The sequence below is a fragment of the Eleginops maclovinus genome, chromosome 19 (genome assembly GCF_036324505.1).
Source record: "Eleginops maclovinus isolate JMC-PN-2008 ecotype Puerto Natales chromosome 19, JC_Emac_rtc_rv5, whole genome shotgun sequence".
NCBI classification, from domain to species: domain Eukaryota; kingdom Metazoa; phylum Chordata; class Actinopteri; order Perciformes; family Eleginopidae; genus Eleginops; species Eleginops maclovinus.
Genome location: NC_086367.1, coordinates 18,569,066 through 18,595,581, shown reverse-complemented (window position 1 = coordinate 18,595,581; position 26,516 = coordinate 18,569,066). Strand labels below are relative to the sequence as shown.

Sequence of the window (26,516 nt, the reverse complement as noted above, 5' to 3'; positions counted from 1 at the left end):
CTCGAGTAACACAAGATGAAACCTCAGTTAAGAAGTCTTGGTTTTATTATTCAATTGGGTTATTAATGTTACACATCACCACAGATAGAAAACATTAGCCCATAAAAAAGGACTGCAGAATAATGAATAGTATTAATATTATTAGGTAATATCAAGTATTTTTACAGTCAAAATGGGGAAAGGAGCACGATAATCACCAGCACTGTAAATGCAGCCGTCTGTCCGTCAAAGGCGACAGCACAGACTTGAAGCATAGTTTTAAAAAACACGCTCGTACACACACATGCAGCACAAACCAACGAGCAACATTTTCTACCAGCTCCCCCTCGGAGGAGCTCCGCTACAGAGTACAACTTCCATTTAACTTTCCCCATCCAACACAACTCTACAAAATCAGTTCATGTACCCTTCAGATGTTGTGGTAAAAGTCTTCCATGTGTGTGAGTCTGTAAGGTACAATCTAAAATAAAGCACTTCATTGAAAGGAATATCTTTTTGTATTTAGAAAAAACAGCAATGTATAAAATGATAGGTACCCAATAATGACTTTATACACCATAGTATAAATACACATAAGAGGCAGGGGCGAGCAGAAAGGGCACACACTTCCTCTCCACTTGCAGATTTGAAGTTTCTTGGGGCTGCAACTACAGATTACTTGTATTACTGGTTAATCATTTCATTATTCTATGGTTAATGATTAATCGTTTATTTGTAAACACAGTTGATTTGAACCTACTTTCTTGTTCTGGACCTTTTGACTGCATTACATAGACCTCATCAGCCCATTTTATCATTCGGAAGTATGTCTGATCATCCACACTCCTTGGCAACCGAGGGAAATGATGAGGATTGTGTGATGCAAATCAAAAGCTGCAGCGAAAGAGGACCTTACTTTGAGTGTGTTTTGAAGGTTTTGGGTGTCATTTCAATTAAAAAAGGGAATATATTCTATCTTAAATGAAACCCAATAAAACATGGAAACACTTTCTAATACGGCATACTTAAAAAAGGGTAAACATCTCTAGTGACCCGGCAAAGGATAAGTGGATATAAATATTAGATGGAGTCTGGAGCTGTAAATACTGTAAACATTATTTAATCTTCCTGCAGAGCTTTTATAAAAACAAGAAAAGCTACATAAAAAATAGATGCACCCCATTGAAAGATGTTTTTCAACCCAGAAGTAGCTCTTAAAATTGAAAAAATGTCAAATTTCCAATCTTTAAAGCATAAATAAATCATCATTAATAAATCAACATCTTTTAGACCCCTTGTAAAGTCTGCATGTTTAGAAAGTATAGTGCCAAAAACAGAGACACTACTTTGCATCCAAACGGCACCCGTGCGGGTCGGTGGTGATGGCGGTCTGCACTCCTAACTTCCCATTAACAGTCCCGTCACCGTTGTGTTTTGAGGAGGGCTATGGAGGGAAGAGTGTGCTAGCGTGGTTTGATAAACAACTGCTAATCTCCTTAGTGCGGCTCGAGGCTCCGTGGCAGGTTGCGCACACAGCAGAGACAGACTGGCTGCCTGGCTCGCCACCTCCTTCGGTTTGGGAACAATTCCCTGTCCATTCCACCGCCTCTCATGTTTACAACAGTAATCCAGTCAGTGATGTCTGAATAGGGGTGCCCAACTGTGCGTGATCCTCCTTATGCCCACCCCCTCCTCCTACATCTCACACCCCGACCAGAAGTAACGCTTCCTAAGCCGGATCTCTGTGGTGGATACTGACAGATTTGCATGGTGTCAAACACAAATTTCCCCATTTGGTTTGTGTAATCAGAGGGGGAAAAAAAAGACTCATGCTTTTGCGGTTTGTTGCTAATACTCTTGAATCTGTGGTTGAACTTACCGTGGCACGCCTTTTCTTATTTTATAGCTCTTACTTCAAGTTTTTCTCAACGGAAAATGGTCTGTGTGTATTGGCTGGCAGCCTCAAACAGCTGCACTGCTTTTAGGAGAGCTAGTATAGCCTGTAGTTGTTTTGTTTTCTGAGTCTTATCCCTCCTCTCAAGGGAAACTCAATTTAGCAAATCCCAAACCCTTTATAGTGATATCTCTCTCCCAGCTGCAGCTTCTTCCACTCCTTCTTTGAATGTGTCTTAAAGAACAACGGAGGATGTAGGTGAAGTGAGGATTTTTAATTCTTCACCCGGCTCTCTTTGACTCCTCTGCTCTCGTCTGTTCTTTTCCCAGTCAGAGCCGTTGAGTCGGCGCTGTGGGCAGTATGTGTGAGCAGGAGAGAAAAACCAGATCCCCTGCTGGGCGTGTGTGAGCTGCTAGACCTCCCTATGGTCCTGCACCCCTGCTGCCTCTTCATTTACAGCGTTTTCACTGTAGTTTCTTTTCAGAGTCTCTAAACCCTTTTGCCATTTTTCAAAACGTCACTATTCGCCTGCCACATCCTACTTTGTTTCACTGTCTCTTTCAGCGGAGTCCTCTGAAGTACATAAATATGACGAGGCCATCTTCACTATAACATCCTCTCGTTCTGCATGGCCTTGTAGTAGTGCTCCTGCTCAGCGTGGCTGCGGGCGGAGGGCCGGCGAGGGAGGGTGGAGGTGCGGGACAGCGACTGGTTGTGGCCGTCCATCAGTAAGTCTGGATGGGGAGGAGGGGGAAGCATGCTGGAACAGGACGGGTGAGGAGGTGGAAGCATGGAGGACGAGGAGTGAGGTGGAGGTGGCAAAGGGGAAGAGGATGGATGATGCGGAGGGGGCAAAGGGGAAGAAGATGGATGCGGAAGTAGGGGCATTTGAAAGGAGGACGGGTGGGGAGGCGGGGGCATTTGACAGGAAGACGGGTGAGGGGGTAGGGGCATTTGAGAGGAGTGGTGAGGTGGGGGAATAGGAGAGGATGACGGGAGGGGTGGTGGGGGCAGCTGAGAGGACAGGTGAGGAGGCATGTGAGAGGAGGAAGGGTGAGGAAGATGAGGAAGCATCGGAGAGGAGCTTGGGTGAGGAGGGGGAGGCAAAGGGGAAGAAGAGGAGTGGGGAGGCGGTGGTGGAAGAGGGGATGACAGCATGTGAAGAGGGGGAGGAAGAGGGGAGGTGGAAGTGGGGAGGGGTGGGGGAGGCAGCTCGTGTCCTCCCTCGGCGCTGGGTGAGGAGGAAGAGCAGAGCGATTCCTTTTTCACCGGCAGAGTCCGGTAATCCCGGTACTGATTGACATTGTCCTGCCGCTGCAGTGCCACGCGGTGTTTGTCCGCTGCTGTGTCAGCGGACATCATGTTGCCGCTGATGGTGTTTCTCCACTCCCACGGCTTGCCGTTAGCAGCTGACACGCGCACCACCGGGTGGTGAGGGGCGTGAGCGTCGATGGTGACGATGCTCCCGCTGCCGGCGATGCTCCCAGGGTTGCTCCCTGTGCAGCTGTCGCGATCAGACGGGATCCGGTAGTAGGGCGACTCGGAACAGTTGGATCCAGCGCCGGAAGAGGAGCCGCCTTCTGATGTTTTCGTGGAGGAAGTGACTCCGTGACCCTGCTGCTTGGACATGGCTATCACCTGGAGGACAGAAAAACATATAGTCAGAATGCAGAACCAAGCGTTTGTTCCAGGAGCTGTCGCACAAATTAACAAGCTGTACCAGTGTCACTCCAAGGCTCTGATAATCATCTTTAAGATATGACAGAGCAGAGGGTACTTATTTGAAGATTTGTATGTTGTTTTAGATGTGTAATAATGGGCCTTTTCTTTTATTTGCAAACCAAACCTACCTACTGGTATAAAAAACCTAAACCTGGAAGGGACAAAGTGAAAAGATCAGTTGCAAAATACACCTTACCTTTTGCATTGTCAACTTCTGTTTTTCAAACTAGATGATGAGCTTTTATTGCTTTCAATAGCAGCTACTATGGAAATCATTATTTTGTATTTAAGAAACAGCTGAACCATTTTGTTCAGGGTTTTCATTGAAGTAATTATCTAAAAAGCAGTAACATACTCAGTTTCCCTAACAGACATTTAATTGAGATTTAACTCCAACTATAATAACTGTTTGAATCCTTGGGAGTATTTCATATTGGAAACTAATCAGGGAAATTGCCTCCACATGTGTTTTGATTCGACCATCAAAATAAATCATTAGGTGTGTTGCACACACAGCGTTTGGCAGCCATTAAATCTTCCTGTCTGGACTATATTTTTAAGAACTGGCTGCATGTCACTACAAATCAAAGAAGGCAAAATTACTTCTGTAAAGAATATAATTATATGATTTTAAAGCATTCACTTTATAATTTCTTCCTAACCTGAGTGACTCTGGGCTGGCTGGGTAGCTGGTTGGGCTGTGTGTTGGGCACACGGGGCGTCGACACTGCGATCGGCCCGACCCCCGGCTCTTTCCCCCCTCCTCCCTCTTGGAGTGACATCCATTTGGCGCGGGTCTTGGCACTCTTTGGAGAGACAGGCGGCGGCCGGGCGGCCTCTTCAGGGATGTGAACAAGCGGGGGTGACACCACCATCCTGGCTCCGGTTGGTGTGGCGATGCCCTTGTTGGCCTGCACTGTCGGATAAAGAGAGGAGGGCATCTCCTGGTCTCCTTCTCCCTCATCTCCCCCGTCCCTCCTGTCCATCCCTTCCTCCTCGTCTCGTGAGCTCTGGCTGCGGAGCTCCACCGAATGCTGCCTCCACTCGGTCACCAGCTGCCGAGACCTCTGGGAGTCGTAGGGCACATGGAAGGTCATGTGACGCTGTGTGGTGGGCAGCTCATCCGATGGAGAGATGGGGCTGTTTCCGTTTGCAACGCGAGGCAAGGTGTTGCTGAATGTTACCATGGTTTCCTTGCCCATAGGACCCCGGGTTGCCAGGAGCTCCACATCAGCACTGGCTCGTTTGAGGGAAGCCAGCGACGCCTTCTCCCTCCTCACCTTACTGCGAGCCCCAGACCCCAGACTCGCCCCCAGCTCCTCTCTGCTCTCGGACACCCTGGGGGTCTTCCTGTACAGCGAGTCATGACTCCGCTGGGTCAGCACCCTCAGGCCGTCCTTCTGCTGAGCTGGGGTCAGTCTCTGGAGAGAGGGAGCATCTTCCTCTGATGCTTTAAAGTTTCCCACTGCAAACACAGCCTGAAACACAGGGAGGCGGGGGATAGGGAGAAGACATAGAAATACCAAGCACGTTAGATTAAGACTGAAGCGTGAAAATGTGCTTTCTTTAATCTTTTGGAGGGAAATTGTTTTTAATATTTCTATTAGTGGGGAGCCAATGCATGAATAGGCATTCCTCCCTTCTTCCTGTTGTCTAGTCTGAGTTCAGCCTGATTCACTTGCTTCCCCCTCTCTTCAGATGTATCCTTTAATGAAAGGAGGAAACGCTCCCCCTCTTAAAATGTCAAAGACAGAAAGAAAGAGAGTGAGAGGAGGAGGGAAGCGTGGAAAAAGAAGAGACAAGTTTTCTTAAAATGAAGTGTGAAATTGTTCCCGAGAATTCTTATCGGATTACTCTTTCTCTCTCCCGTCCCTCAGTAATAGAAAAAGGCTATAAATAGATCCTGTCCAAAAAAAAAAAACTGCTGAAGTACGGAAGCCACATGGAGAGGTTATGAAAAAAGAAGCATTTGTTAGCAAATACTGTGATAGTGTTGGAATAACACAACGTGACAAAATAACTAAAGCACTTAATTAAAAACAAGACATCTATAAATATGTATTTGGTCATTCCCACCTTGCCAAGTGTTAACTTCTCCACTGGGACAATTGACACCCCTAAATACAAACAAAAGCTAGCACTCATTTCACAAACCAAACCCTGAAATAGGAAACACATTTCAAAACAGTCTCACTTGTAAAATGTCTCCCAGCATGGTACATTATCTTAAATCAGCAAATAAATTAAGCCCTTTAAATATTTTAGTTTGATAAATATTTCTCTGTGTTTCACTAACCAGGTAGACTCCGACCCCGGCTCCTATCAGGTATCCCACGTAGACGTCAATGGGGTGACTGCGGTGCTGAGTTATCTGCGTCAGCCCTGCAAGACCCGCCGCCATGCAGAAAGCAAACACCAGCAACGGCTTCAGCAGCTTGGTGGTGCTGTTGATGCTGGCATTGAAATACATCTGCAGAGAAAAAAAAAATCACTCATAAATACGCCAGCCAGATGCAAGGAGAGACTGAGCTGGAGATGTCATTAAAGGCATAACAACACACTGCAGCAAAAGAGACATCAACAGTAGACGGATTTACTGGTTACAAGATTAAAAAAAACACATATTTCAAACCTCATAATTAAGAATAAGTTGGAGATTTTGGAAATACTCTTGCTCAAAGTTCATTTGGAAGATTAATACCACGTTTATGTTTGTGTTTTGAATACAGCTGCTTAACTTAGCATTAGCATAAGGAGTAGGGGTTGACAACCTGATCTCAGAAAAATACGTGAAATGACCACGACCCCTTAACGTGGTGGAGACGTGGAATCTGCTAAATTACGTGAAGGCACCACGACAATTATCCCAGTTGGGAGTAGCAGTGGAAACAGCTTGCTTGGTTCTTTCTGTTTTCCAGTGCTTTCACTCTTTTAGCCAAGCTAAGGTCACTGTGTCCTTGCTTTCTGAGCAAAAAAGCTAATATATTTCACTTTAGGGTATTCATATAACTAGATAACATAATCATTTCAAATGCAACTCCACTTGTTTAAAAAGGATCTTGAAGTGACATAAAAGGAAAAAAAAAATCTAACAACCTTTCTCTTATTGTTTTTGGTCTTTGAAAATGATTTAAATAATGTATGGATTGTTAGGGCATTTTAAATTAGCTGGGGTAAACTGGGTCATTAAGATGAATATTCTTTGACAGCACAGCAGAGTGGGGAAGTAAGCAGGAGGAAAACGGGAAGGGAGTCAGAATATATTCATAGATTTACATTGAAATTCTCTGCATGCACACCATATTTCGATTACATAAAGTAGCTGACAGCTGAGTGACAGAGAAGCAGGCTTGGCAAAAATACCCATTTTAACAAGCTTGTCCATCTAGTAGCGAGCATAAAAACCCAACTTTTCTAGACGCAAGAATCTGCCAGAAGGTTGACATTTCAGTTACTTCCAATGCAATATAATGTGTGTCCAATTTATCAAGCCATCTGCTTTTACTGTCAGGTTTCTTCAAATAAAAAATAAACAACCAAATGTGTGAAGAGAAGATAGGCTATGGAAACTAATGGAAGCATTTCACTCCATTGTGAAGGTATTTTTTTTTAGATTTAATACAATAAATACGTGTTCTAATGTAATGGGAAGTGTAGATTAACACCAAAGGAAAATGAGTTGAGTTACTAGACTATTAACAGTGTTTACTAAAAGACAATATAATGCAACGCTAGCGGCCAAAACAGCTGCTTTCCTTCTCTTCCCCTCCTGCCTTTTCCCCTCAGAAATCAGTCTGGTTGGCTTTAATGAGCACGCTCAGTGAGGCAGCAGAGATATGGCCAGTAGCCTGAATAGCCTTTGTTAGAGGCGCGCGTATGTGGGAGGTTGATTCCCTCATGGGAAAATGACAGTGCTACTTTGCAGTACAGTTCACATACTGCTACTGTCAGCATTGGACTACAGAATGGCACAACGCCACTACCAATATGAGCTGGGATGTAAAAGCCAACAGAAATCTGACCTTAAAAGTCAGTTCTTATTCTTTTTTTAATGTATGATTTGGATGGTTTTTAGCCTGAGGGTACTGTTGTCTGAAATCTGCAAATCTCTGAGTGAGTAAACAACATAATGCAATTGTGATTTATGTATGAAGTGACAGGGATTTTATTCCAGCTAGAAATCCTCTGTGATGCAGGGGTTCATCTCATTTTGCCAGCAGCAACGTTCATTAAAAATGATCGTGTAAACAGATCATTTGTAATAGAAACAATATTTAACAGACCCTGCAGGATATACTTCTGTATCACCACGGATTCTTCTTACCAAAAACATGTCAAAACTAAATTAAGGCAACAGTCCGCCCCATAATCAAACAATACTTTCCGAGTGTGAGTTGCCAATTGTTTTAGATAAAAGCGGTAGAGGGGATTGCTTCGCTTTAAGTAATGTCTCCTCCCTGAAGTCATGAAGTGTTTACTCAAGATAATCCACACACTCTGTGGTGAGCAGTTTCATGTTCTGTTTTGTATCTACCAAACTACACCTGCAAACCACATTACTGTGCAGAAGGAATTATTGACTACTCAAAGGGGAGGGACGTCTCTATTCCAGATATCTCCAACCCACAGAAAAACAATCTAGATTGATAATAAGCACTACAGGTAAGAGGTAATGTGTCTCATTTTAAGGCGACCTGTCCCTTTAACTATTTCAAGGTTACACTGGATTAACTGTTCATAAGAGAGACACCTCTAACTAACCACGCACAGTCACAAACACATGCAAGCATAAAGTTAATGATGCAAAAACACCAAACTCAAGGTAACACAGAAGTGCTTACGGAGATATAGACAGCAGCGAAGCCAGAGAGCGTTGCATGCTGGGATGGAAATGTTTTCCTGAGGGGAGAAAGGGGCAGAGTTAGGTGTGAAAGAATGAAGGCAGAAAAGACAAAGAGAGATTTATGCCTCATATAAAAAAAGCTGAGTGGATTTTTTTGTTTGCTTATCGACTCATGAATAAACTGAAAAAGCTGTTTGTGATGTTTGACATTAAACCCGTGTCCCTGGTCTGAGCATTAATCAACACAAACATAAAACTATGGGCATTAGTGGGAACATTAGGGGAGAGTAAATGAGTTGAGGTCAAAGGCGCTAATTTAGAGTTGAGAAACCTGAATCATAATTCTCATTTAATTTGCATTACTAAGGCACTGTTATGTTTGGACACTATGTGAGTGTGCTTAAAATCTGTTTACCTTCTCCCACTTGTTCAGGGTTCAACCTTTGTGTACGCTAATTGTTGGGATTCAGAATTGAGTTGACATTTTGTGAAATAACTTTCGCTTTCTTGCTGAGAGTCAGAAAGCGAATACACATATTATCCATAACTATTCCTTTAAGGATATGACATTTGGAAAGCATTACTTAGTATGCGTCCTCACAAGAATAGAAGTACAATCGTATGTGTTTGTACTGGATAATCCCTATATCAGATTTATTTAGCTGTACACTTTTCGGTCTGTTTGCACTTATATTATGCCTGTCTAAAACCTTAAGTAGCTTCTGGAGCGTATTTGTCTGATCTCTGTCGGTTCGTTTGACTGTTAATTGCTAAAGAGCTTTTTCAATATGGTAGAGTAGCTGCAGCACCTGATAGTGAGATTTTACTGCTGGAAAAAATGAGGCCTTATAAAGGTTTTGTCCAGTTACAAAAGAACACTTAACTTTACCAAGTAGAATATCCTTAATAATCAAATATTGTATCATTTTAAAACAGCAAAAACAATTTTACCCCTACGCTTTTTAAATCTGTTGTAATCCTTTTCAAATGCAAATTAGTTTAATAACTCCTCGTCTAAATGTGCCTACTCATTCCTGCAAGAAAGTGATGTGTGGAAATATACAGTATGCTGTCCTGGAGTGAAACTAAATGTGGTTTGTAGCATTTTTGGATAAATCCTATATGTGAATAAGCAGAACCTCAACATAAGGCATTAACCTACAATATCTTATTATACAGTTGTGTGCATCAACTTGCAAACAAAGGGAATTAACGTTGCTGTGGAAGCTTGAAAAATATAATCCTGTAATGAATGCACTATATATCTGAGTGCCTTATAGGTTTTCCTCATTATTGTATATATGAAGACTTTGAATTCAGGCAGGTGGACACTTTCCACTTGTCCATGGATGCTGTTATTAAGCCGTCTACATGTATCGGTGTGTCTTACCTAGCTGACATGATGGCATACTGATCCTTCCCCAGGCATATGTCCCGTGTGATGTAGGCGTTATTGTCACATGACACTCCCGGAGCCGTGTAATTGGGCTGGCAGACAGTGAGGAAGAAAGGGGAGTGGTAACCGGTCGCTAACTGGATGACATCTGTCACCAGGGCTGTTGCCAGGAGACCGAACACATGAACACCTGAGGGAGACAGAGAGATAGAGATGGAAAGGTAGCCTTTGGGAGATGAATTTTAAAATCCCCTGGAGATTTCTTCACCATGAGCAGTTCACTTATGAACACTTGCAGTTGCGAGAAAAACAACACAAAACTTGATCCAATCACCTGAAGTGACACCACAAGCCTTCAGTTTGGTACGTTGAGAAGCTTTTCCGCAGACAGGGAAAATTAGCAAGGTGAATTAATTACTCCTTTCACTTCAAAGCTCAAAGTCTGCCTGGAGGTACTTCCCGCGGAGCATTTTTATCATGCCTATTTATTTTCAAGTCACCCTTCACTTAATGCATGTAATTAGCTTTTTTCCTTATTCTAAAAAGTGGAATCAAGTTGGGGGCTCAGCCCGTTAAATGGAGCAGTTTGTCTGAGCCAAAACTGATATACACCTTAAAAACAACAGCATTTAATTCCTGCCTACCCTGAGCAGGTTGTTCATTACAGTGTTGACTGTGTTGAAAACCTAAGAGGAGCAGGTGTAAATTACACATGGAGACAAGTTCCCTCTGATCTTACTGTGAAATATTAGTCCTCTGTATCATTCCACATTTGCTTCACTTCAGTGAAGCGTTTGTGTTGGATTTTATATATTATATGTAGAATATAGTCTTTGTGGCAAACCATGTCTAACAACCACCATATGTCAAAGTTATCCTGAGCAAAAAACTGTAACCCTTAAATGTGTTCTCTGATCATAAGATACTGTATAAATGCAACTTAAAATGGAAAATAAAGACAAAGATACAAAGAGGCAAATTTAAGCAGATTAGAGATTTACATGGCTTCTGCGATACTGTCACACTTAGTTACCGGTTTAATTAAATACATTGCATCGACGAGCACTTCACTGAGGTGCTTGTTTTGGAAAATGTAATTCAAATGCTTCTTCATTCCTGTCACAATCAGATGCTTCTATGGGAAGGTAATGCTTTTTGACAAACCATGCGGTTAATGAGAACCTTTAAAAAGAGGCCCCGGAGGGAGAATGCACCACAACTACTGCTACACTCGTACCAACAACCATGTATCCTCCAAAACGTTCCGAAAGGATTGCTCGTAGTTGGACGTACCGACAAACCGCACGGTTCTGCGTAGGAAGGAGTTGAAGCTGCAGCCTCCAGCGTTTATGCTGCTCTCCGACTTTGGACATGTCTTCAGTTTGGACTGCAGACAGTACGTTAAGCCCTCCCCCATCATTATCTACAAACAGAAAGGAAAGGGAGAAGAAGTTACAAAGTGGGGGAAAAAGTACATTTCTGTTGTATAGTATAGGCACAGAGAGAAAAATATGAAAAAGAACAAAAAGAAAGAGACAAAAAGAGGAAAGAATCAAAGAGGAAAACGGGTAAAAGTGCTATTAATGTCAAAAATCCATTTGTGTGATTGTGATCTATTGTGAGAGAGAGCTGTGGAGGGAGAATAGAGGCGAGGTGCTATCGAATAGTGATCACTTCCAATCTGAGTGATAGATGAGTGTTGGAGAGCTCTGCCCGTTTCCATGCAGCTGATGGATTAGCAGCGTGTGTGTCTGTGTGTGTGTATTGATTGGGGGGGGGGGGCTCGGGTGTGTTTGATTGTGTGCATTGGCATGTCAGGTGTGTATTTATCAATGTGTCCATTGATTCTGCATTTCTGAGGGGAGATTGAATTTGCTTAGCGAGTGTTGGAGAATCTTTACCTTTGCATATTTGTGTAATATATGTATATGTGTGTGCGTGTGTGTGTGTGTGTGTGTGTGTGTGTGTGTGTGTGTGTGTGTGTGTGTGTGTGTGTGTGTGTGTGTGTGTGTGAAGAACTCACAAACAAACACAAAAAACCCAGAGACTCTTTAGATCACTGAATATCTGAGACAAGATTCATCCTTCCCACACCAATACATGAGGATTTTGCTCTTGTAAGGCTTCACTTAACCAGCAGGGAGTAGAATGTTTAGCATTTGGTGGTACAGACTGCAAATTCTGCTTTTATTTGTCCCTTTTCTAGCAGCTAGAAAACATCTGATAAACCAAATAAACAGTGCCTGCCAAGCGCCATATTACAAAGTCACTGACAGTTGGTAAAACAAGTTACACATAGCCAGCTAACGAACAAGATATTTCTCTCTGGAGTTGGTGGAGACCAAAAATGAGCTAAATGGATTATAATTAGTTCGGCTCAATTTGTGTTCATCTCTGTAGGATCAAGAAGAAGCGTCAATGTCAATTAGGAGCTTGAACTACTGTGTTTAATATTCCCGTACTCAGGGATTAGAACTAGACAATACAGTGATCAATATTGTGATATAGGAGCCAAGCTATCGTGTTTTATCGTAGTATAAATGTTGTGTCTTCCTGGTTTTAAGTGATGTCATTTTCTAAACTAACTTTCTGTTGTTGTTTCTAGCATGCTGTGTCTGTGTGCATTAAAATGGGCAGTTGATTGGTTTTTAAAATGTAGTATGATTGGTTTGATGTAATCCCATTTCCTGGAAATAGCAGCATTAGGGAAGACAAAGATAATCATTTAAAATCCATTAGATCAGTTATCCATCTTTGAGGAAATCTAAGAGCATTTACGAATATTTCAAGATCATTTGGTCGTTGATTGAACCCAACTAGACTAACATCACCATTACAGGGCCTTTAACTGCACATGGAGACATAAGAGGGACATCATTTTTGCGTAATAAGGAAAAAACAATTGCCCCAAAAAAGTCAGCTATTCTTTAAAATCCTGTTCATTTTGCAGTGGACTCCCTTTTTTTGCATACAACCATTACTCATCATCTGTGTGCGTGTGTGTGTGTGTGTGTGTGTGTGTGTGTGTGTGTGTGTGTGTGTGTGTGTGTGTGTGTGTGTGTGTGTGTGTGTGTGTGTGTGTGTGTGTGTGTGTGTGTGTGTGTGCGCTTGATGGACTTACAGATGCTGCAGGACCAGCGAAGGCCAAACTCAGCAGCATCAGAAGCGGGATGAGCTCATCGCCCGTCTCCACATATGGCATGGAGAGGTCACGGTCGTGGCAACGAAAGCCCACCATCGCCGGGGACAACACATCTGTCAGCTCCAGGAAGTACAGGGACACCAGGGAGGACAGGACGATGGGGAGCTGGACAGAAACCACACACAAGGGCAAGGACAAAGCAGAGAGTGACTAGCATTTAATATTGGCTTGAAAAGGGGCTGATTCATCCAGTGTTTTATCTCAGCTCTTACCACAACAACTAACACTCACCTTCAAACGCACACAAGGGACGAGAAGAAAGTGATGACACTATGATATTTGCTTTTGAAATACATCAAACTCTGCTTTCACTAAAGGTCAGATACATCCAGATGCAATCAACATAAATGGGCACTAAAGCACGACTCCATGCACAGAAGGAATGATTCATCTTGTAGATATAGTGTGTCATGTTGACCAAAGCATAGGCGTATTATAAAAAGGGAGAATCATCAATCCACCAACACGTACCTCTACAAAATAAAAGCATGGCAGCAGCGTCATGCTGTCTTTGGGTGGTTTCTTCTTTGCTTTGTTTTTCGGGGATGTCATCTTGGGGTGGGACCATTCACAGCCTGTTGGGATAACAGATTGCAAAGAGACGGCTTTAGAGTACTTTCTATATTCCCACCGTCAATATTTCTGAAGCCATGAAAAAAAAAAACCAGTCTAACTTCTGTCAGGCCTGGACGTATCTGATGAATGAATCATAGGTTTAGAAAGTTGCCAAAGGCTTGAAACGTTTTGAAATAGACAAATTACAATGCGTTTGTTTGAAGAATGAGACCACTTGTTTTGTGTAATGTATTCTGAGTATGTTACAGTGTTTTTGATAATGAGGTGCATTATTAGCACACACACACACACACACACGGTTGTAAAGACACTGACAATCTCCAAAGAAAATTATTCCAAAGGAAGCTTTTAACCTACAAATGGTTCCTACAAAGTAAATGAATGTTTCTCAAAAACCCTTAGACATGCAGACATCTCCTACCATCAGTAACCTTAAGGCGATCAGAAGTCCTCTGAGAGACGTAGGAGCCAAGGGCCCGAATGGAAAACTAAACACAGTTAAATATTCAGAGTCTTTCCTACAGCTCCTTATTTCTCTGCTTTTTGCCCAGCCTGATATCTCTGCATCGGTCTTCCTTCTGTCTCACTCAATCTCACCCCCTTACACCTCTCAATGTGTCCCAATTTAACTTCCTTAATCATCTACTCTAGACTCCTCCTTTCTCTTCTTTGTAATATGAGGAAATTACTCTTTTCCTACCTAAGTCCACGGCTGTGCTGATATTTATTTTCAGCTAATATTGACTTTTATCAGAATCCATACTCATCAATATGATGAACATACCTCAGTGGTGAGTCACTCTCTAAACCTCAATGAAACCGTCTGCACATTGTGCTGAGTCAACTTAAGTGAATTTTGTCTTCCATTATTGTGTAAATAACCTATTCTACTTGAGATTTCCCTTTTTCTGGCAACCAAATTGACAAGGCAGATTGAATACGAGCAGAAAATAGGCGGATCTGATGCTTCAATCTAAAAATACTTTGCTTAAAGAAACACATTTTGGCTGTGAAGGCATCTTTACCTCTTTCATCTTCACATTTTACTTCTCAGTGTTTGCTTAGCTTTGCTTATTTTCCTCTCACTGGCACTTTCTTTCTCTTCACTGTTTTGTCTTTAAACGGTATATCTGTTTACAAATCCCTGCCTCTGCTTTTTCCACCTTTCCACACCTTCTCTTCTCATGCCATCTGTCCTTCTGTCTCAACACCTCTCTCTCTCTCTCTCTCTCTCTACCTCTCCCTGTTCTCTTTCCCTTCATCCTCCTTTCTAGGTTTCTGTTTCTCTCTTTCTCTCCAAGATAAGAGGGCCCGACCCTGAGGCTGTGCAAGAATCAAAGACTTCCACATTGTAATTTCCATGACCGCCAGAAATGAAGAGGAGAGGAAAGGAAAGGAGACGAGAGGAAAGGAGAATAGGAGAAAACTGGGGACAAGATAAGCGGGGATCAAAGACCTCAAGAATGATTTTTTTTTTTTTTTTAGACGGAGTGTAGCTCCAGTTTGTGTGTATGGGTAGTGCTGGTAAAGGGGGAGAAGGGGGTTGGTGCGGGGTGAGGATCAGAGTAGTGGAGGATATTGGGATGGATGGATTCCAGTGTCGCTGAAAGCAGCTTAGGAAGACGCTGGGTCCTGGGTCTCACTCTCATAGCCGCTTGGTCTCAGTGACCTACTCCAGTCAGCACTTAAACCTCACCCCAACACACACACACACACACACACACACACACACACACACACACACACACACACACACACACACACACACACACACACACACACACACACACACACACACACACACACACACACACACACACACACACACACACACACACACACACACACACACAAAAGACTACAAAGAATGAGCCTGTTTATCTATCACACCAGCATTTGTCCTTTGGGGCATGGCATAAATGTGTGTGACTGCAAAATGCGTATGCTGTGTGCTTGCAAACATCATGGCGGCATTTGCATGTTTTGATCAGGTGGGTTGTGTAGCCTGCTGCCGACAGAAACAGTCTGTCAGTCTGTCAGGGTGGGGGGGTTTAGAGACAAACTAGTGTGAACTGGAAGTGCATTATGGTATGTATAGAACAGTACAATTTAGTGCAATGAGTCTTTACTATGTCGGACCGGTGCTGTAATATCCATTATCAAGTGTCTTAGTAAGGTGAACCAGAAAGCCTGGAAGTCTACTGGAAGGATTCATATAAATAAAAGTATTTACAAAATGAGCATGTTGATGTTTTTATGATGGTATCTGAGATTGCTGCCAGTTCAGAGTCTCCCGTATGTATCCACTAAGACTGAGATCTGATGGCTATGAGAGCCTTATTATATATCGAAACACTCAGTGACCCCTCATGCCCTGTTGGGAAGCATCTACCTTTATGAGGTTTCTCTGTTAATGGTGTGTCATTATTTGGTATATAAAGTAGTATTATAACACATCTGAGCCCAGTATAGCATTGCATGGAAGGCAGAAAAAATAAATCTGCAGCTGTTTTGATGATTTTTAAAGTATTCTTTAAATCTCATATATGCCAGCAATAAGGCTACCTCCAGTTAGGTTCTTAAATGTGAGAATGTGTTGCTTTTCTCTGTGTTATGTGAGAGAAAACTTGAAATCTTTGGGTTTAAAAACAACACAATAGTTGTTTAATTGACTGAAGTTGGCAGATTAATACATTTTGATATTGGTGTTAGTTACAGCCTGGGCATTATATGATATAGTGGCATTTTAAATAGAGTGGGGGATTGTGAAGTTTACATTCAGTCATGCAAAAACACACACCAGTCCCATTTTCAATACATTAGTGTGAATTTGAATGTCGTCTTCGAGTTAAGACAAAAAAACAAACACTTGCCTGAAATAATTGTTTGGTTCATACCACATAGAGTTGCCATAAGCAGAGATGTAGTATAATATAGTTTGAAATACCACTGATATGGATCCATGCAGTCTTCCAACAGGCCATTCATTGATCATTAACAACAGAATACACAGTCTAGAGTTGCTGTTTTTATGATGACCCATGGTTAGTAAACATGAACCTTAAAACCAAATTAATGAGGTGAACATAAAGTGCAACAGCACAGAATCAATTTTCCATTCATCATATAGCCCACTCATCCATCAAGAAAGTTGCAGTGCCAGCTGCACAGCCATGTCCACTGCAGGGCCCCACATAGCTAGAGAGATATTAAGGGCCATATGCTCCACTTTATGAGGAGGAGAGGGTAACACAACACCTACCTTTATGTTGAAGATCATGGGTTTGAGCTGGTGTCATTCCTACTAATACATTAAGGTGTGCTCATTTCCTAGAGGGAATGCATGTTTTTCTGAAGATGCCTTTGATATTAACAGCTGTTGTCTCCTAATATAGTCTAAAGGTTAAATTTAGAGTAGATACGATATCAAAAGGAGACACAATAAAGGAACACAATGCCATATAAGCTATTGATAACATTGCTGCTACTCCACTACAGGCAGAGATAGGCAGATAGCGTATGAGATCATCAATTATGAACGTGAAAACCATGTGCTGATTTCCCCTGCTCGTGTCAGGAGGAGCGGTGTTTTTCTGGGGGATGCATGCGGGGAGAGAGAGCTGGCGGACAGCCCGAGCACTCACCTCTGTCCCGGGGACTGCGTGAATTCACCGAGTCCCGTCGCCCCCTTCCCCCCCGGCGTGGTCTTGCGTGCTGCTCCAGTTTTGCGGTGCACCGTCCCTTTAATCCATCTCCAGCGACTCCCAAGTCACACCGAAATCCAAAAAGCTTCCACTAATATTTAGAGAGCGCTCCGGTGAGAGTCTATTCTGGGATGACTAAATGAGGCTGGGAGAAATGAGGTTGGATTGGAGTAAAGTGGGAGACCTACAGAGCAGGAGCAAGAGCAGGAGCAGGGATGGCGAGAGAGGAGAGGAGAGAGAGGAGGGCTGCTGATGGTGGAAAGTCCAATTTGCGACACTTGCTAGTTCCTCTTGTCTATTTCCTGGCTTTGGATAAGTGAAGAATTCACGTGGGTCCACCCGGTTTCTCCCTTTACTCGCACCTGCAAGTTGTCTTATTCCCCACACAGTATTCAGAAAAAGATCAAATTGAAATTCCCAAAAAAGGTCTTCGCAAGGCATCCATCACACGGTTTTCGGGTACGCAGTCGGCTTCACAGCGCACACATACACACACAAAGGCATGGGGGGCGAACAGGGCTAAGGAGGAGGAGGTTGGGGGGGGGGGGGGGGGTACAGGGGGGAGGAGAGATTGTGGTGTGTGTGCGCTTATGGAGGGGGGAGGAGACAGTCTGGTCCATACATACACCCTCCTCTCCTCTGAATTCCTGTTTCGGGGCTACCGCCGTGCAGCGACCGAGACAAAGGGCTAGATTTGGGAGTGTGTGTGTGTGTGTGTGTGTGTGTGTGTGTGTGTGTGTGTGTGTGTGTGTGTGTGTGTGTGTGTGTGTGTGTGTGTGTGTGTGCATGTGTGGAGGAAACGCGGCCTGCGCATGTGTTCGTTAAAGCGAGGGGGCGGTGTTGAAGATAACCTCTCATCTACAAGCAGGAGCCAATTTCATTGTAATTATAATATTAGGCTCACACATCAGATACGCCTCTTGCTTCTCTAAATACCATCAGATTCGTTTGTCTGACCCTCGACTTCATCATTTAATGCAGGCTGGCTCCCATGTCCCCGCCTTTTGTTGACTCAAAGGGTGTGGCATGCAGGCAGGCGTCTGACCACTGAGCTGCATCTGGATTCCCCAAGAGGAGCTGGTGGACACGCGTTCAATAGCACCGTATTCAATTTGAGAATCACATTCACACAGACCTCTGCGATCCACCGACTCATCGTGAATGACATTGCGGCAATTAGCATCAAAGAGAGGGCTGCACGTGCCATGTGCCTCAGTAACACTGTGTTTGGTCCCCCCCCTCCAAAAGAATACATCTATGATAATGCACATAGTGATATTGTTGCAGAAGATAACATGAATGTGTTTTTTAAATCCAAACTAAGTTACTGCCACATGTTCTGTTACTAAAACCAATACATATTGAGAAATGCAATAAAAACATTTGGCTGCACAAATAGTGTATTTTTACCCCAAACTGCATTTAAGATAATGGCTAAGTCAGTAACTAAGTCATGGACATGCTATGAATAACTACTGAACTGAAAAAGTTGAAATCTTGAACACTTCCTTTGTCTCCCCTGTCCAGCATTAAATGTGTCCCTCATTCAAACTGACCAGTAACGTTGGTCTGGATCCGCCTTTGGTATACGTGCACGTGAGTGTTTTTACACGTGCACTTTTGTGGTTGCTGGAGGTTTTCTCTGTTAGAGATCTATGTCCTCTGCTCCCACAGTTATCAATTCTTAATGGGACTTAAAACTGAGCTTAAAAATCCATTTAACACCCACGTGTTTGTCTCCATCTCTACATCTCTACATATGCCAATCATTGCTCTCTCACATTCAGCGACACTTGGATTTTTTTTTACAGTGTAGTGTACAGAGCATCAGGAAGTTGCCTGCTGACCAGCCTGCAAGGGTTTTACACTCATTCATAGATTTGCAGACAGAAGCAATTATACCCCCCCCACCTTCCCTCTCCCTCTCCCTCTCCCTCCTCCTCTCCCTCAATCTCTGTCATTTGGCTCTGTATCGCTGCTCACTGCTAGATGAATGGGGGGGCGCCCCATTTAGTGTTGATCCTGTCTCCGGTTGCCAGGGAGTTTCTCTGGTTCTCATGGGGTACTCCCTCGTCTCCTGACTCCCCTTCTCATTCCCAACCCAGGGCCCCCACCCCGACAGCATCTCACACACACACCGCCACCATCACAACACCCAAGGGTTGGTCACAGCTGGCAGGAGCTAATAAACTCATCACTCACAGTGCCTGGCTCCTATTTACCTACTAGACAAAGCGTTATAGAGAGGGAGGGAGAGAGACATGTGAGGTGGAGGTGGATGAACACTCTCCTCTGCTTCCCACAGAGTACTCACGCGCCTCTCAACATGGTGGATTTGGTCACAGTAACTCTGGGATGCATAAATCGCCACCATTGTATTTTCTTTAATTCAGAATTAGTGCATTATCAGCACAAGTTGGATGATAATTGATTGCCGGAGGGATGCGCGTTGGGGATTCTTATGTTTGATTAGAATTCTTTTCGACTGCTGTTCACACATGTGACCCAATTACTAGTCTGAGCTAAAGGACGACCAAATCAGATATGTGCAAAACCACAGGCAGACACCCACCCACACATGTGCATGTTTGCATGGCTAACGCAGGTAGGCATTCATGCAGGTTTACAAATACTACACACATATAGCTAATGCAGACTAACAGGCCGAGGCACACACCTCACACATGTGTTGCATGAAAGCATCTCTGCACGTCCACACACTCATCCACCTAGCCCATCAAATTCTGAAATTGGATTCTGATAGATTTTATTTTTAACAACCCATTCTGTGCACCCCGTCAGCTGACAAAGAGCCCATTGTTTATTTTATTACAGCAAGGAGAATTCAGCCATGTGCAGTGCAGGGAACATGTGATCGATCGGCTCTATCACTGTGCGATTATCTTCACTTTAAACCGTCTAGTCAATGCACCAGCACTAAATCATCTGCATGCTACACCTATCTGTCTCTAATCCTCTTCTAACAACCCACACACTGTTAGTTCTCATCTCATCTGTATTGAAGAATTATATTCTGCAGTATCAATTTCTACTCTCCCCTCGCCGAGTGTCATATTTCATTTAAGCTCTTGATTTTCAGTGATAGATAGTACATGGTATATAAAGGAGTATTAATGTTACAATGATTATATGGTTAGGAAAACATTCCACTGTGATATGACACACAAGAATATATAAGTATCAATACAGATGAAATGTGAAACAGTGATTTAATCTTATCTAGGCCACTGCTACATGGGGTGACTGAAGTGTGACTGACTAACACATATACATGAGGGCAGCACACACAGTCCCCCCCCCCATACACATACAGAATAACACATGCCTCGCTATCTGTTAGATACAGTGATTGGAAATCCATCACACACACTCAGTAAAATATCCCCAATGTGATTCTCTGCAGGTATCTTCACTCCGCACCCTACATTCATGTTAGGTTAAAGTGCCTCTTTGTGGTTGAAAGCTGCCATTACATGATAAGTTAAACAATACCATCATACCCTCAGGTGGAGTAGTGCTTACACCTCCTCCCAAGTGGCCTCAGAAACAAAGACGTTTCAAAGTGACGTCTCTATGTATGTGCCAAAATTAACTCATTCAAACCTTACTTTGTGTGCTGAAATCCCACATTTGACATTGACTGTAATCGTTTATATTACAGATTATAGTAGATATAACTATGTACGATGGATTTCATAAATTACAGTTAGATTAGAGTGTATCCATATCCTGACAAGATAAACACCATAATCTGCCACAAGTCCCACAGAGATCAATTGCTCTCAAAAGCACTCCATGGTAACACCTTGAGGGTGTACACTTATTAATTCAAGACAGATACAGCTCATGCTTTCTGAATTGTATTGCATTGTGCAGCAGTATTTTAACTCTACAGTCCTATTGTGTCAAAGTGTTTACATGATTATTTTTGAGCCAAAACTGCAGAAGATATTTGCAGTTCTTTGTAGATGACTTAACTTCTGAGCTGCTATATCTTCTCAAGGTAATGCTACACCTTTATCATGCAGCACAGTATTTCTTAAAGCATTAGCGTGGCATAGAAACTTTGTCCCTTTGAAGCTGCATTATACATGAGCTGGAGCTTGTAAACAAGACTCAGTTTTTCAGCTGGAAAACCCAAGTATAGACTGATTTATAAAAGGTGCAAGCTGCCTTTGTGGTAACTTTCAACACCAGAGATGCATATCGTTCAACACCCTTGTGATTCTTACCGGTACTAATCAGAGCAGACACACATTTTAAAATGAGTGAGCGATAATTGTTCACAGGTAACAGGTGTTGGTGGATAGATCCAACTTATAATTATTACGCTAACAGCAGTGGTTGGGACACATACAATGCCATAACTGCTCTGTTGGGGTTTCCTCAGTCGACTTTGCCGAGGTTCCAATTAGATCTGAGCTTTTTCAACATTATTGAAAAGATGTTTAAGGAGGTGGATATAACTAAAACCTTACATTCTATGGAGGAAAATGTTCAATATTTTCCGAATGAAAAATCTGATCGAAGGGCTCTTTATGAAGATGTGGGGTCCGTTCATGTACAGAGAAAAATACACTTCCCGTTATCCCCGAATTAAAACCCATTTACTTTCCTTTTTTTTTAACTTAGAGTTTAACCTGAATGGCGAGGTTTCTACTAAAATATCTAAAGTACACACCCCAACACCTGTTAGCAATTAAAGCTCATCCAGTATAATAGCTAGTGGGGCAGATGCTGTGTTTCAGCACTTTTTGATGAACTAAGAGGTTGAAATAGCCTTGATCGTGCACATTAGGCTCAGCTGCAGTTAAATATACATTTAACACATTTCGTATTGGTGCATTCGACTGTTATCAAAGCGTCATTTGTGGTAAAGTTATGATTTTGTACTCACGTTTGAAGTGGCCTTGACAATATGGGATGGAATTCTATCTGAAAAAATCCTTAAAACAACATTTGATGAGATGACAATACAAAATATGCAATGAAATTCATGGATCTTAAATGGGTGAGACAAGGGCCAAATTTACCACAATGATTTGGACGATGTGCTCACATACAGAGTATTAAATAATCCAGGGATGTCACATTTTACGAGCAGCATTTGGGGACAGCGTCTTTGCAGTTCACACTAAAAAAAAATGAGATTAAACAAGAAAATAAGTATATAAATGTTTTATTTCAAAACATGAGAATGATCTTTATGATAAAATTCAATAATATGCAGATACAATTTTTATAAGGGGTAGATTTAAAAGTATTTGTTTAAATATCCAGTACCACAAGCTCTTTCTCAATAAAGACCTAAAATATATATTTTGTTCCTCATAGACACCATGGCATGTGAACACAACCACTTCACACCACAGCAAAGTTTGAAACGTTTAAATGTACATCAGTACCATCATAAAAGTTCTCTTTCAGTAATACCTCTGCCTCACACCTGTGGGCCAGCGAAATACCCAACCCCTGTTTAAAGTGTTCCCGCACAAGATTTAGGATCACAATATCATCAGCAGACATCACATTGTGTAGTGCTGGAGTGGTTTCATAAAGGCCTTATTTCCCAAGGTCCTCTGCTGCTGCTGCATGACAACAACAGCTTAAACCGCAACATCAATCTGTCACATTTATTTAAGTGGTTTTGTTGGAATAAACCTCAATCTATAAACTCTTCATTGTCCATAGCCGTGGGAAGCAGGGATGCAGCTCCCTCCGGTGGTTGACTGAAGAACTGAGTCCAATGTAGTCAACATCTAAAGAGCCGTCTCTCTTTTTATCATTGTCTTGACACCTATTTCATTTTAAGTGGTAAACAAAATGATTATGCTTTGTAAACTGTTTTAAATTGTATATGTTTTTAATGATTAGTCGTGATAAAAAAGCCTCACAGGAGCTCAGTTAGATGTGCAGGAGCTAGTTAGTTGTTATCAGTGTTAATTCATGCGCAATACAGTCAATGATGAATATGGCGAACACATTCATTTGAAATTGATGAAACTTGACGCAGATACACAACTGGTTTTGAGCAGTTTGGGGATTTGGTTTGACAATTAAAAGGTTCAGATAAATGACTCTGGGATTTAATTCATTAGTTTTATCAGCCCTCCACGTAAAACAATGTCTGGTTGTTAAATTATCACTAAGAGTCCGAAGTAGATATAAAGAACTGCTGTCTTTGAAGTCATGCCAGCTACAGCACTTTAGAAAATGGAAAGAGTTTTTGAACACTGACAGCCAACTCTGACTCATGTTGCTGCAGCTACTGATGGACACATTAAATGTTAATGTAGTCCAACAAGTAATCAGGGAGGGGGGATCATCTTTATTTCCACCTTAAATACACCCTAGGCAAAAAAGCGCTAGGTTTCACATTAAATTGCTACTGCAGCGATTTAGTATTCCACTTTCATAGAGTTCGGGGAGTCACAAAAGTCCTGACATTTAGCCTGTAGTAAACACTGGTCTCTAAATGTTCAAATAGCATCTCCTTGATGATAGGAAACCCACCTTAACTCACTCCTTCTTACGTAACGTTTTTAGAAAGTCGTATTCTGCAAATGATTGCAATCCTTTCCTCAGACTCATTTGGGAGCCACAGAATAAATGACAAGACTGTTTTCACAGGCTACCCATAACGACACGAGGTAACAACATTGACAAAACCATTTAAACAACATTGCACCTTGATTTGGTTAATGTAGCAGCCATGAAATGGGCTTGAGGTATGTATTTAAGTCTAAATGGCATGAATCCATCCCACTACAGACAGTATAACAAGCAGTTTCTCCTTTAATGTGCATTTTCCTGCCTTAGTATTCTATTTATGAAAGACCATCAAATCCAGGGGGAAATTACCATCTCAAAGTGTTTTCTTCCAAAAGCGAAAACCCTTTTTTAGTTTTGACACATTTTACGAGAGTGGGATTCAGCTAGAAAATTATCCCTTTTTGAAATACTGGCATTAGTCTTGTGGTGTTGGTGGAGGGACAATACTCACAAGGAAACAAGGTATCAACACACAGAAGGATTTTGTTTATGTCACGGGTATTTAGGTACATCGATTCAGGGCTGTACCACTCTCTCTTCACAGTTTTGTTCCTTTATTTTTCACATTTACTGGGAAATTATTACTTGAATTACTTTATAACATGACTTTTTTTGCATGGATTTCTCCTGCTACTAGCCCTCTGTAAAAACGGATGTTGAATTTTCTAATTGTTTTTCACATGGGCTAACTTTGATTATTCTGTGCTCTTGTGCTTGTAGGCCTCTTTAGCCAGGGAAGTTGTCAAGTTGTATATTTGAGTCAACTGTGGTTGATTATTTCTTATGTGAACCTCTGGTCTCCACAATAATCACAGTGATTTTAGCATTGCCAGATTACCCATACAGTCATGGTTTAAACTTTTAGTATACTGATGTTTTCCTGAAATTATATCGGCTTTCATTCAACAAGATTGCATTGTCTTTTTATGATTTCATGGACAATGTTGACAATTTAAAAGCAACTGCAGTTAGAGTTTTTTAGTTGTAATTATAAGCGAGTGTAAAAATATTACGGTTGCAGTAAGTAATGATGTAACTTAACATATACTGTATTTTTTTTTAGCAAGCATCCCTTGAATTTAACCCATTCCAACAAAAGCCATCTTCCCACGGCTATGCAAATACCAACTGCACGACTCCCTCTGCAATCCTACGCACCAGCGGCATCAGAAACACGATCAAGTCCCACTGCTTACACCTGATTGGTTGGCTTTTGTCCTCTCCAAAGCGTTCAGAGTGCGTGATAGGTTCACCATCTGTCTGTCCAGGCTAGAAGTGTTCCGTGATTGGACAGCAATGTTTACAGCACCTGGTTGGTTGACTCGACTTCGCTCCAAACTGGTGGAAGTGCGCGAATGGACAGTCCTTTCTCCGGTCAAAGTATTAACAGTGCGTATCTGGTTGGCTCTCCCTCTGTCCAAACTGTTCACTGTGTTTAATTGGCTGCTTGGCTGAGTCCCAGGAGCGCCTGATTGGTTAGCCCTCCCTGTCTGTTGATTGTTCAGGGTTTGCAGCTGGCTGGTCCTGTCTCTCTCTGGGAGTTTGGGCTGAGTGGAGCTACTTCTGTCTGTGTTTATAGTTTGTATCCTCTGCCTTTCCCTCTCCAGGCTGGTATCCCTGCGTACAAGTCCGCTCCTCTCTCTCTCCAGGCTGCTCTGGATCTCTGCCCTCCTGGCCAGGGCGTCTCTCAGCTGGGTGCGGAATGTTTCGATCTTCCCCTGCAGGTCCTGGAGCTCCCCCTCCCACAGGCTCGTCTGAGCGGCCCTGCTCCCCAGAGGAGAGAGCACCAAGCCTGTGGAAGCCAGGGAAGACACAGGGCCTCCGTTGGCATGGAGGTTAATCTGCGGAGGGGGGGTAAAACCCCCCATTCCCCACCCTCCTAAGCCGAGCCCAGGGCGGCCCACCATCCCGGGCCTGCCGCGCACTGACGCGGTGTGCGTGCGCAGGCGGTAGCTGTGGAGGGTTTCCAGGTCAAAGTGCACGCGTTTCTCCTTGGGCTCATGGGATGGAGAGGAGTTGCAGGTGTCTCCAGCTGTAGTGGAAGCAGGGAGGGATGTGGGTGGAGATGGGGGTGAAGGCTGATGGTGTTTCCTGTGGAGGGTGCAGTTCTCTGAGATACAAGAGGAGGGGCTAGTGAAAGAGAGGAAGATCACAGCAAAGGGCATATATCCAGTGAGATATACTGTACAGCAGTAAACATTTTACTACAACTGAATGCAAACACACAATATATACTGTCTGTATTATAATATGTTCATTAAGCAGTGCTATCTGACTTACATCCTGTTAGCATCACTTCTTTTGTCCTGATTCAAATTTATCTGGGTTGTTTAAACAATTAAAGCATGTTTCATATCTAACATGTGGCTGTCTCAGCAAGACACCCTAATTCTAACAAACTATTGTGTGTGTGTTATCAGGTTCAAAGAGGCAATGACTCGTACAAATAACACAAACTGACTTGTTTTAAAGAAACACTTTGGCATTTAAGAAATATGCTTATTCTCTGTCTTGCAGAGCGTTTGATAAGTAGATCGATAAAAGTCTGTCCGGTAAATACTAAGCTGTCAGCAGTTTAGAACAAAAACAAGATATAACGTGTTAGTTAGAGAGATGCTGATAGGCAG

The 26,516-nt window shown here is 42.6% G+C and overlaps 2 protein-coding genes across 2 annotated transcripts in view; both read right to left on the bottom strand.

Annotated features, from left to right (window-relative positions):
- Positions 1–64: 64 nt before the first annotated feature.
- Positions 65–17,469, bottom strand: LOC134881676 (phospholipid phosphatase-related protein type 3-like). Its single transcript, XM_063909192.1, has 9 exons — positions 17,257–17,469; positions 13,508–13,611; positions 12,956–13,141; positions 11,128–11,257; positions 9,829–10,024; positions 8,437–8,494; positions 5,892–6,065; positions 4,258–5,073; positions 65–3,511 (listed from the first exon to the last, which is right to left on the bottom strand). The coding sequence occupies exons 2-9, from the start codon at positions 13,586–13,588 to the stop codon at positions 2,480–2,482; spliced, it is 2,673 nt and encodes an 890-aa protein (XP_063765262.1). The 5' UTR covers positions 13,589–13,611; positions 17,257–17,469; the 3' UTR covers positions 65–2,479.
- Positions 17,470–22,568: 5,099 nt separating this feature from the next.
- The window catches only part of LOC134881030 (glutamate receptor ionotropic, NMDA 3B-like), a 70,027-nt gene continuing 66,079 nt past the window's right edge, over positions 22,569–26,516 (bottom strand). Inside the window, 1 exon segment of the mRNA XM_063908134.1 lies at positions 22,569–26,019. Within this exon segment, the coding sequence (XP_063764204.1) occupies positions 25,068–26,019 (952 nt within the window). The 3' untranslated portion in view covers positions 22,569–25,067.